At 38.7% G+C, this 12,576-nt stretch overlaps 2 protein-coding genes across 4 annotated transcripts; both read right to left on the bottom strand.

The window, feature by feature from the left end:
- Nucleotides 1-362: 362 nt before the first annotated feature.
- LOC105557726 (chitinase-3-like protein 2) lies at nucleotides 363-4,805 on the bottom strand. Its single transcript, XM_012005043.1, has 6 exons — nucleotides 4,360-4,805; nucleotides 3,762-4,025; nucleotides 1,846-2,127; nucleotides 1,531-1,767; nucleotides 1,030-1,453; nucleotides 363-917 (listed from the first exon to the last, which is right to left on the bottom strand). Exons 1-6 carry the CDS (start codon nucleotides 4,416-4,418, stop codon nucleotides 771-773), a joined length of 1,413 nt encoding a protein of 470 aa, XP_011860433.1. The 5' UTR covers nucleotides 4,419-4,805; the 3' UTR covers nucleotides 363-770.
- Nucleotides 4,806-8,018: 3,213 nt separating this feature from the next.
- Nucleotides 8,019-11,621, bottom strand: LOC105557724 (cytochrome b561-like). Of its 3 annotated transcripts, XM_012005040.1 has the most exons (6): nucleotides 11,154-11,417; nucleotides 10,855-11,063; nucleotides 10,424-10,648; nucleotides 9,220-9,431; nucleotides 8,663-8,820; nucleotides 8,019-8,588 (listed from the first exon to the last, which is right to left on the bottom strand). In XM_012005040.1, the coding sequence occupies exons 2-6, from the start codon at nucleotides 10,889-10,891 to the stop codon at nucleotides 8,426-8,428; spliced, it is 795 nt and encodes a 264-aa protein (XP_011860430.1). In that variant the 5' UTR covers nucleotides 10,892-11,063; nucleotides 11,154-11,417; the 3' UTR covers nucleotides 8,019-8,425. The 3 variants fall into 3 exon arrangements, with proteins under 3 accessions (XP_011860430.1, XP_011860431.1, XP_011860432.1); XM_012005041.1 differs by lacking the exons at nucleotides 10,855-11,063; nucleotides 11,154-11,417 and adding an exon at nucleotides 11,461-11,621; XM_012005042.1 differs by lacking the exon at nucleotides 8,663-8,820 and having other exon boundaries at nucleotides 8,475-8,588; nucleotides 11,154-11,428.
- Between the last annotated feature and the right edge of the window lie 955 nt (nucleotides 11,622-12,576).

Below are 12,576 nucleotides of genomic sequence, written 5' to 3'. Positions count from 1 at the left end.
TAAAATTAATAATATAGCTTTAATAATTAATTAAAAATATAGCTTTCCAAAAACAAAAACGTAATTTGGATTTTATTAACAATAAATTTAGAACAAGAAATTCATATCTTGTGCCGAAATGCATTTGTCGAAGTCAAACGTTTGGGCTCCAAAATGGCGGACGAGTCAGCTCCCCTTTATCTAGTAGCTCTACATCGCGCGTTCCAACGGGTTAAGGGTTCGTTTCCGCCCTCATGTGTATTGGTAAAAAATGTTTGTTTTGATTTGTACTTTCACCCCTCAAGCGTTGTAACATGAATTTAGTAACACCCTGTATATGCTTACGATTCTGGATAAGGTGGCATTTTCAATAGACATTTATGTCTTGTCTCGAAATTATTTAATATAGAATACTTTGGAATTATTTCCAATACTATTTGCTTGTGAAGCACACGGAAAAGATAACAATATAGGAAACACCGTATGTATCTTTACATAATATACAGTTCAACGCGCATAAATACTTTCGCGTATAAATACTTTTGATTTGACTCAACCAGGTACAAGTGCTATGCTCTATTAGCTAGCATATAATACTATGTGCTAAAGGTAACTTCAACAACTTATTTGTACAAAAGAATGTTTGAGCAACTGAGGTAGAGTCAAAGTAATACATTAAATAGGAATGCGATGGAATGGATCACTTCAATGTAAGCCTTAAGCTTCCGGAATAGCTGGATCATTCAATGACTGCGCATATTTAAAGTATTCCTATTGACATAGTCTTGTTACTAATCAGACTCCTTAAATAATACTTTCGAGACGGTACGTGTCAAAGGAAACGTTTCGTTTGTACCGTGGCAAGTGCCGTTCCAATCGTCAACGTTTAAAGATAGAATCATGGCTCCCTTGAAACCATTGGTACGAATCCACGTACTCTGCAACACAAACGTTTTTCAACTGAGCTTACATCGTTGTATGTTCGTACATTATAGATTCGACAAATCTGCTTAATACTCAATTTTATGTTAGCAAGGTAAAACGCATTACCTTGTAATAGATGCTCTGTTCATTGTCATAAGATATCCATTCCTTGCCTTTATACGTATATGGTACACGGCTCTCTTTATTAAAGACGCTTGTAGCTCCGGATTTAAGAAATTGACAAACAGTAGGATAAGACACGAAACCTTTCACGCCAAGCTTCCCGAATCCGCTGGCTGGTGCTTGTAAATCATTATTCGATGGATTGTCTAATTTGTAAGAGTGACCATAAGCCGGTATGCCGACAACAATCTTTTCCCGCGGCATTCCCTTCGCCACCCAGTACTGAGCAGAGAAATTCACATTCAATGTGGATAAATAGCCGGTCTCTGTGCAACGAGGAAAAAGCGGGGCGTTCAGATCTGTCACTGGGAAATACCAAACGTAGAAGTGATAATCGTACGACATGAGATTTATAAAGTCGACGTGCCTGAAAAAGATGATCGTGATATTTTTCTTCAAGTATTTTATAATATTATCGTATTCTTCTGTTACTACGGCACATACTCTGCCATTTCAGGAATGCTGTAACTCTGATCCACAATAGCCTGCGGTGCTGCAACCGCTACAGTCAAAATCAATTTTTGTCCACTGTGATCAAACTCCTTTCGTAATTCCTGTAACAGCTGCACAAAATGTATCCTTTCACGATCATCCGCTCCTAACCAGGCTGGAAACTCCCAGTCAACGTCAAAGCCGTCCAAACGGAAGGTCTTGGTTACATTTAATACCGATTGGATAAACCTACACGTAAGGGCGTTAATGATACATATTCTGACTGTATATCGTGTATAGAAATAGAGAGCTGCGTGATGGACACACCTTTTTCTATTTGCGTGATTCTTTACCATCTCGGAGAAACCATTGTGGAGCTCATTGTTTCCGCCAGCGCTGATCATGACCTTCAAGTTTGGTTCAAGATTCTTCAAGGCAACTACTCGCTCGTACACCCACGCAGTGTCACCTATGTCGAGCGTATTGTTTACCACGCCCGCAAAACCCACGATAATATGCGTACAAATATGAGGGTCAATGTGCGACGGACTGAGCTCCCACGACGTGTTCAGGTCCCCCGGTATTGTATAGTAGCATACGAGGACCTGACTAAACATATACAATAAATTTTCAAATAAAACATTACCATCCGTACGCCAGGAAGGCCCAATATCTTTTAAATTAATTTTCACGCCTTTAATGGCCAGAACTACCTTTTAAAACTATCAAGAACCTTGAAACTATTGTAGATCTATGCAAAACTCTTGGGCAAAATTAAGTTTTTAAATTATGAGGGCTAACTTCCCAGAAATGTACTATACAAATCGAGAAGATACCAACAATGTGAGATTTTGTAGTATATGTAGCGTTGTCTCGGAATTCGATACAAAAATTGGCGTAGCGCCATAGGGAAAGCGTCGCGCTGGAGATAATATACAAGAGAAATAAAGAGAAAGAAAAAAATAACTTTTTAAAAATACCCATACAGCACAGATGGTTGCAGTTACATTGTAGAAACGTTGCAATCTTGCAGAGACATTGCAGGGATATAAAATTGCAAACTTTCGATAGCAATATTGCAGCAATGTTTCAAAAATAATGAAAATACTATATTTTCTATTTAAAAAATGTTTCTAATTACGAGAATTTTATAATGTTATTTTCGTTGATACCAATAATGCGCGAATTATTAAGTACTTGATCAGTGACGGTATTGCTCGCAATCTCCATCTATTGCGAAACGACATAATCTCCTTAGGTTGCCTCGCAATAGCTTGCTGTGTATTGAAAAAGGCCTGGATGCATATGTAATTAGTAAATTCTCTGCTTATGTACAACAACAAATTATTCCAAAAATATTGCGCTGCAACATTGCTATAATGTTGCACTGCAATCTCTCTGAGGGCGGACATTTCAACGTTGCAGCAATGTTGCGCAAAGATTGCAATATTGCAATCTTGCAATGTAACATTTCTGCAATCTTCCTGCAATCTTTCTGTGCTGTGTGGGTACCCATACAGCACAGATGGTTGCAGTTACATTGTAGAAACGTTGCAATCTTGCAGACATTGCAGGGATATAAAATTGCAAACTTTCGATAGCAATATTGCAGCAATGTTTCAAAAATAATAAAAATACTATATTTTCTATTTAAAAAATTCTTCTAATTACGAGAATTTTGTAATGTTATTTTCGTTGATACCAATAATGCGCGAATTATTAAGTACTTGATCAGTGGCGGTGTTACTCGCAATCTCCATCTATTGCGAAGCGACATAATCTCCTTAGGTTGCCTCGCAATAGCTTGCTGTGTATTGAAAAAGGCCCGGATGCATATGTAATTAGTAAATTATCTACTTATGTACGACAACAAATTATTCCAAAAATATTGCGCTGCAACATTGCTATAATGTTGCACTGCAATCTCTCTGGGGGCGGACATTTCAACGTTGCTGCAATCCTCTAGAAACGTTGCAGCAATGTTGCGCAACGTTGCTGCAATATTGCAATCTTGCAATGTAACATTTCTGCAATCTTCCTGTAATCTTTCTGTGCTGTGTGGGTACAAAGTGCTACATGTAATTGGTTATAACTTGGCTCCTAGGGCCCATTCGGAAAAACGGCTTTACAGGTATTAACTGCACAGTATATTCTGCAACTCCTATAAGTTTCATTAAAATTGGCGAGGAGCAGAGCGTGGATCCTTCCCTTGCAGGATCGCACTCCGTCGGGCGCTCTCTCACCTGGCTGTATCGCGGTGGTACTGCTCCGATGCGCCGACACTTGTGTTCCTGTCCGCATTCTGATTCTCCTTCGTCGACTCGGCGTACATCCGAGCCCGACGTAGCCACGCAGCAATCTTGGCATCGTCAATGTGCTCCTCGACGAACCTGTCGGCCCGCGGTGCCTTCAGCAGAAGTATGCCGAACCAGGCGCGCGTGATGAACAGCACCCCGACGATCAGGAATGATAAGGTGAGGCAGACGACCTGCGTTCTCCAGCGCGGTCTGAAAGCGACGCTCTGTCTCAGATCAGCTGTGCGGACGCGTATGTACACACAAGATAGGAAAGACCCGTCTAGAGTGTCGTGTTTATGCGAATAACGACAAGCGATCCTCGCGATAATCTTTCATGGCGAGAGGGAGGGGGGGGGGAGAGTTCAAGAACCAGCGATGACGTATTTTATATTGTAGCGTGAGAGATCGATACAAATTTCCTTTATCTACCCCCCCCCCCCGCGCTGCCCTTCCCCTTCTCTGACGCACGGTGCGTGTTAATTGCATAATTTAAATGACAAAAGCGGCTCTAAAATGCGGTACACTCGAGCCTCTCGGTACTCACTGTCGTATGTTGGTTAGCAATTCATACTTGGCCTGCGGCACAGGTATTTGGTTAACCATTGATTGACCTGTTACTTTTTACTGCACTGCCGAGCGCCCACGCCGAATCGCTTCCCGCGCGAGATCAGGGAGAAACGGTGGCAACTCGAGACAGCTGAGCGACACTGTCAGCCAGCGATATAAAATACAATCGTCCGCGACGTGCGAAACAGGCGAGCGAAAAAGAGACACGCGTTGCGCGAAGCTAGCTGAGAAAGCGGTGTCCGGCACCGTTCGCGTGTGCCCATATAACGCGCTGACGTTGTTCCTCGACGATGTTTACGATTGCATAAACGTGGAATGGGCGTGTGCCATCGCGCGACCTCCGCCAGTAAAATGGGCCACGATAACAGCGATATATGCGCGCATACACCGCGCGATACGACGGCGCGAAAAGTTTTTGTCACTTTACAGGTTTTTTTTTCGTAGCCGCCGCCGATTGGCTCGAAAATGCCGTTCTAGAGGGCGGAAATGTTCGAGGGGGTGGCGTGGGTGTCGTTCGTTCCGGTCGGTAATGGCCCATACAGCACAGATGCACAGTGGGCCAGGGATTCGGAATTATGGCCAAAAACCAATTTTCAAATTTTATCAAATTTATTATGTCATGATATTCAAGATACTTCGAAGTAGTTGTGATCCAATTTTTACGGTGTTTTATCGATTGGTGTTAATTTAGCAGTATCGTGAAACCGAACAGTATGTTATTATCATCGTAGCGATTACTGTTTATAAATACCGATCGAAAGTAATAGATTTCGTACATTTTTAATATATTGAAATGTAAGGATTACTTATAAATTTATGGTTAGTAGATAAAAAATCATGTATATAATCAAAATATTTATATTTTGACATTTTTCGATGTATTTTACTGAAATTTTCAAAGTAATGCTACCTTTCGATTAGCTATAAGTCCCAGTCTACAATAGAGATTTAAGCCCTAAGCCTTAAGAAATTGACTAATCACAGTCGCGTATTCTACTCATACTTGACCGTGATTGGCCAATTTCTTAAAGCTTAGAGCTTAAATCATCTATTGTAGACTGGGACTAAGTCCCAGTCTACAATAGATGATTTAAGCCCTAAGCTTTAAGAAATTGGCGAATCACGGTCAAGTATGAGTAGAATGCGCGACTGTGATTAGTCAATTTCTTAAGGCTTAGGGCTTAAGTCCCAGTCTACAATAGAGATTTAAGCCCTAAGCCTTAAGAAATTGACTAATCACAGTCGCGCATTCTACTCATACTTGACCGTGATTGGCCAATTTCTTAAAGCTTAGAGCTTAAATCATCTATTGTAGACTGGGACTAAATCTCTATTGTAGACTGGGACTAACACGTCATATGAAAAAAAACAAAGCATGAATGTATTCTATATGTTGAATACTATAACGTAAATGTGCTCATTTTTGCTCCTTTTTTTATATACGTTAAGAAAATAGTGCATATAAACATGACAGCGCGCGACTGTGTGTCGCGTAACTCGAGGGGTTCACGAGAGGCTAGGGGAACTCACGATCAAAAAGCACCCCGGTTCGTGAGAGGCGAGGGGAACTCACGGTCCAAAAAGCACCCCGGTTCGTGAGAGGCGAAGGAAACTCACGATCAAAAAGCACCCCGGCTCGTGAGAGGCAAGGGGAACTCACGGTCCAAAAAGCACCCCGGTTCGCGAGAGGCGAGGGGAACCCATAATAAAAAAATAAGAGATCTTAAATCGTATTGCAATATCTCCACGTGATGGATCCTGAAAACTATAATTTTCCCTGATGGAAAAAATTTGCTGAAAACGTAATGAAATTTGCTGAAATTTGGTTAAAAATCCCTTGCAATTGACCCAATTTCATTATCATTTCAGCAATTTTTCATTAAAAAATTTATTTTCAGTGAAATTTTGCAAATTTCACAATATACATTTCAAAATTTTTTTCACTAATTTTTAGTAATATTAATTAACTTTCATCTAATTTCACAGTATTTCATTGAATTTCATAACGAAACTTATGATTTATTTTGAAATGGTTTCAACAAGTTTCCAATAACTTTCATTTCACTTTTCATCAATTTCATTACATTTTCAGCAAAATTTTTCCATCAGGGTTTGCAGTAAGTGTAGATTTCCATCCGTCATTTTGGATCCGCCATTTTGAATTTCTAAAATCTGAGTTTGAATTCGAACTCAGCTATCTCAAAATCCTTTGAATATCCATTTCCACCGCAATTAGAGTACTTTCAGTATTTTGGCCACTTTCTTAGGTCTGCTGGCCCACTGTGAGATGCAGTGAACTCTATACATACTGGAATGAGTGATCTATTGTTCTGCCGTGTCGGCTCAGTGGTTAGTGAGCCGAGTGCCAATAATAAGAATCTATTGTTCTGGCTGTTGCCGAGAGAGAGGTGCGTTTGGGTGAATCCTTGTCTCCTTCTAGTACTACCTGATTGGATAGTCGCATATAAATGACGAGAAGAAGGGCGTCATTTATATGCGATTATCCAATCAGGTAGTACTAGAAGGAGACAAGGATTCACCCAACGCACCTCTCTCTCGGCAACAGCCAGAACTATAGATCACTCATTCCAGTATGTATAGAGTTCACTGCACAGATAAAATCATCGGCAACTTCAAATTAAGATTACGATTTATCGTTAGCTTTTTCCCAGGTGCATCAGACCCCATACAGCACAGATATATGGTTGCAGTTACATTGCAGAAACGTTGCAATCTTGCAGAGACATTGCAGGGATATAAAATTGCAAACTTTCGATAGCAATATTGCAGCAATATTTCAAAAATAATAAAAATACTATATTTTCTATTTAAAAAATTTTTCTAATTACGAGAATTTTACAATGTTATTTTCGTTGATACCAATAATGCGCGAATTATTAAGTACATATTTAATCAGTGCGGTGTTGCTCGTAATCTCCATCTATTGCGAAGCGACATAATCTCCTTCGCAATAGCTTGCTGTGTATTGAAAAAGGTCCGGATGCATATGTAATTAGTAAATTCTCTGCTTATGTACAACGACAAATTATTCCAAAAATATTGCGCTGCAACATTGCTATAATGTTGCACTGCAATCTCTCTGAGGGCGGACATTTCAACGTTGCTGCAATCCTCCAGAAACGTTGCAGCAATGTTGCGCAACGTTGCTGCAATATTGCAATCTTGCAATGTAACATTTCTGCAATCTTCCTGCAATCCTTCTGTGCTGTGTGGGCATGGATTAAACAACACAATCTTGTGAAATTTCAACAAAAACGGCGAGGAAGAGCCTTCAGTACTACCGACAAATACATTTCTGAATAAAGTTCTTTCATTGCCTGTAACTATGTCTTTTAATTTCATTTAAATCGACACGAATTTGTTTAGCAACCTAATACATATGTATATGCATATACATATATTACATTTCAATTGTCAATTAAGGGCGAGTTTCACAAACGACGGTTAACTGCCAACCGAAGGTTAATTCATTCTCTGTCTCTTATTTAGACAATAAGATAGAAAAAGATAGGGAGTTGACCGAACTCTGGTTAACAGTTGACCGACGTTTGTGAAACTGGCCCTAAATCATTTAAAACATTTACATTTACGCGTGTAACATAATTATATATTTTACCGTGTAATTATATACATATATTACTGTTGTATAATTATAGATATGTATACATATATAAATATTACTGTGTACGTACACGTAGCACCATAATTTTCAGAAAGATACGATTGCTTCTGAATTAACATACATATAAACATATATATACAGATTTTATCCGTCAAGAAAATAGAGAACGATAAAAAGTTATATTTAGACTAGAATATAATAAAATAAAAAAGATCAATAGAATACTATATATAGTTTCTTACCCCTTTTGCGTTTGTGCTTCAATCAATTGGACCGACCTTATTCGTAAAGTTAACGCAAGACTTACAGCGAGCAACTTGTAAGTACTTATTAAGTATGGATTAAAATCGGATATTTTCATAACGAGAAGCGAATCGGGCGGCATATCTCAATTCGTGTACTAGCCATGCCAGCCAGGCAAAAGGACCTCGTCCTCGGGCCTCGGCAAACGTCGGTAACGTTCCTGCGTTACCAAGTACACGGACAAGCCTCCAAATAATATGAGCAGCAATCCTATGAAGTTTATCAGCATTCCCTCACTTACAAAGGCTGCATATTTGTCTCTGAAATTTCGAGCAAAAAAATGTATCTTTCAAACCGTCTCGTCACTTTTCCGAGCGATCTATTGGCTACTAACTGCAATACGAAGAACGCTTTCTCGTTAAGTCCCAACAAACACGAAGCAATCGCGCCCACAAAAGCCGCAACGCCGAAATACACGTGCATTGGCATGTAAGAGGCTCGTAATGGAGATTGCAACCCGGGAAAGAGGAACGAAACGCATCCGGCGACCCACTGTAAATGAAGAGCGTTGATACGCGTGTCTCTGACTTGGCAGGTGAGTTTCCAATTCTTATTATTATCATGACTCGACCTCTTGTCAAGAAACTTCAATTTTATACGTCGACTATCGTGTCCGATCTTCATCATAGCTTTCGTTGACGTATATTCCAATTATTCATTTAACGTCTGTATTTTGAAACTTGTTATTTTTACTTTCATGTACTACGATGAAATCTTAAATGTTGTATTATCTCACTAATATCAATATAAGATTTTAAATTATGAAATTTAAAACCGAAGAAAGCTTATCAAAGCCTAAACGTTCCAAATATTCGAGAATAAAAAATAAAATAATATACAAAACTTTCCGTGCAACAAATCCTTTTCCCCTTTTAAGTTTTCTATAGTTACCTGACAGCAGAATAATATCACGGTGGTCAGCCCGACCCAGCTATGTAGCGAATACATGTTCGGTATAGGAGCTGGCGAAGCTAGATTGTGGCTGTCAAAAACCGCTACTAGAGCGATCACTGTTAGCAATACAATAAATAACATTATGCCTGCATGAATTAACTTTAGTCCTCGTTTGCGTACGTTTCTCTGCGTCCTGTAGATCAGCATGGCTGTAAGCAGAAAGCAGACTTGTAAATTATATGTACTGTGGCCATATAAGATGTAGAAACTCTGGCGGAAGTGTTTTTGCTGAAAATACTAGAAAATCGATGAAACCCATACAGCACAGATGGTTGCAGTTACATTGCAGAAACGTTGCAATCTTGCAGATTGCAGTGCAATCTTGCAAAGACATTGCAGGGATATAAAATTGCAAACTTTTGATAGCAATATTGCAGCAATGTTTCAAAAATAATGAAAATACTATATTTTCTATTTAAAAAATTCTAATTACGAGAATTTTATAATGTTATTTTCGTTGATACCAATAATGCGCGAATTATTAAGTACTTGATCAGTGCGGTGTTGCTCGCAATCTCCATCTATTGCGAAGCGACATAATCTCCTTAGGTTGCTTCGCAATAGCTTGCTGTGTATTGAAAAAGGTCCGGATGCATATGTAATTAGTAAATTCTCTGCTTATGTACAACAACAAATTATTCCAAAAATATTGCACTGCAACATTGCTATAATGTTGCACTGCATTCTCTCTGAGGGCGGACATTTCAACGTTACTGCAATCCTTCAGAAACGTTGCAGCAATGTTGCGCAACGTTGCTGCAATATTGCAATCTTGGAATGTAACATTTCTGCAATCTTCCTGCAATCTTTCTGTACTGTGTGGGTAGAAACTCTGGCGGAAGTGTTTTTGCTGAAAACACTAGAAAATCGATGAAAGCGAAATAAAAGTTATTGAAAGATTATTAAATGTATCTCAAAATAAATCAGATTTTTCCTCATAAAATTCGATGTAATACTCCGAAATACATGAAAAGTTTAATATATTATTGAAAATTATTACTGTTTAATGAAAAATGACTGAAATTATAATGGAACGGGCAAGGGAATTGTCAATTCAAAAAGATTTCAGCAAAACCCCATATTTTCAATAAAATATTTCCACGAGGGAAGTGTGTGTGTTGTGTTACTTTTATAAATATACCATTAGCGTACAGGAACACGAGTCCAACAATCATCAACAAAGGATGCCAATTAAATTCAAGCTGCGGATTAGATTTCCATGAGAAACCATCTCTATAGGAATATGTCCACACAGTCACCAAGATTACAAGAAGCGCACCACATCCCTCAGTAAAGCCCAAAAGAGGGACGAAGCCTTTCAAAGAATGAGATTCCGTTTTAGGTTCCTCTCTTATTTGCTCCATATCTGAAAAACACTTCGTCTTATTGTACGGCAGAAGTATCTGTAAATGTTGACAAATACAACAAATACTGGTAAGAAACATAACACGTGTATAGAAAATAATGTACAAAGTAAATCTCCAAGTAAAATTAAACTTAGGTTTATTCTATAAACGCTTTACATTACATATAATTAAATTTATCAAATTCTTAGAGTTGCTGCAGACGTACCTAGACATCTCACATATTCGTAAGGGTAATTCGACATTGTGCGTTAAATCCAAATGATAATAACAGTAATGAATTTTTCATGCAGAGAACGACAGTATCGAGACTTTGTAGGAGCAACAGGTGAGACGAAAGACAGAAGACAAGCAGATGTGTGTGGCAGAAAGTATCTCTTTCCGTAGAAAAAATGAAAACAAAATGCTCACGCCGGTCTACAAAAACGTGTTAATTACGCATTTAAACATGTTACGCATTTTAATATATATATCCACAAAATATTAACAAGATAAAACAATTTTTACATTCAATTCCGAGCGTAAAAATTGCAATGCGTGCAAAGGAACAAGTGACGTTTTATGTGAGAATACAACGGTATTTGATGACAGTGCGTTTTATCGTGCACACGCCAGCTGATACGGAAATTACACGAGTGACAGCTGTCACTTTTATTTCTCTTAAGCTAGACCAGCGCTTGTATCGCAAGCTTTATCGTCGACACAACAATTGTTGTCGTAAAACGTCGTGTATAAGGGGGACTTTCAACAAACGCAACAAGCCGTGTATCGCACGTACTCACCCCCTGTGAAACTCTTATAAAATAATACCTACCGGATCAGATCAACAAGTTTGTAGCCCATATATATATATATGTATATGTGCTATACACTGAGCGGCGTCACACGATAGAGAACATTTATCGATTTTTCTTCGAGCCAAGGAAAGGTGAGACATTCACCTGTGTGTAGCTCCATGCACACAAGCTGCGTTCGTAAAGCCTATCACACAATGCCAGGCAACAGGCAATAGGAATGAATAGAATTTTTGACGCGTTGGATTCGTTGGAAATTTTCTTCCAACCAATCCAACGCGTCAGAAATTCTATTCCCTGTTCCTGTTGCCTGGGGTGCTTTCGCGACGCAGATCAAAATGATCCGGATCAAAATGATCCGTGCTATGATTGGTCAAATCTGGAATTTCATTGAATAAAATTTCAATGAGATGCTACGAAATTTCAGATTTGACCAATCATAGCACGGATCATTTTGATCCGGATCATTTTGATCTACGATACGCGTATCAAGTGCACGATGTAAACTAGGCCTACGTCGCGAAAGCACCCCAGAACTATAGATCACTCATTCCAGTATGTATAGAGTTCACTGGCGTCACCTAATGTTGATTCAAAATATTTATTACCTCAATGATACTGTGAATATTGCCGTTGTTCATTGTTGAGTAAAAAGAAAAAAAATGTGTGCCGTACTTGCGTATTTTCTTTCTCCCACTTTGGTATTACTTATGCGCCAGAATGATATCAGACGTAACCTCACTTCTTTTTTCCCCTTTTATATAGTAAACCGTCGTAGTGAAGGAATATGGCTGGCATTACATGGAGCGCGGAAACGCGGAAACGCGGAAACGCGGAAGAGAATAGTAACTAGATTCCCGCGTTCCGTTCCGTCTGTTTTGATTGCCTTGTATTACATGGAGCAGATTTTGAGCGGAAAAGCGGAACGGAAAATTATAAAATATTAATTTTGAACAATATGTATTGATTAAAATTCTTATTTTCAATAGATAAGCTAAAAAGATAAGCATATTAATCAAAATTATAATTAATTAAGTGAAAACAATGTTAAAATATAAATAAAAACATCCATTTGTCACTATACCGTTCCGCTTTTCCGCTCAAAATCTGCTCCATGTAATACAAGGCAATCAAAA

Source organism: Vollenhovia emeryi, unplaced genomic scaffold, assembly GCF_000949405.1.
Source record: "Vollenhovia emeryi isolate VEMERY1.0 unplaced genomic scaffold, V.emery_V1.0 DF939427.1, whole genome shotgun sequence".
Taxonomy (NCBI): domain Eukaryota; kingdom Metazoa; phylum Arthropoda; class Insecta; order Hymenoptera; family Formicidae; genus Vollenhovia; species Vollenhovia emeryi.
Note: the sequence above shows the minus strand (reverse complement) of the source record. Positions and strands in the feature narration are given on the sequence as shown.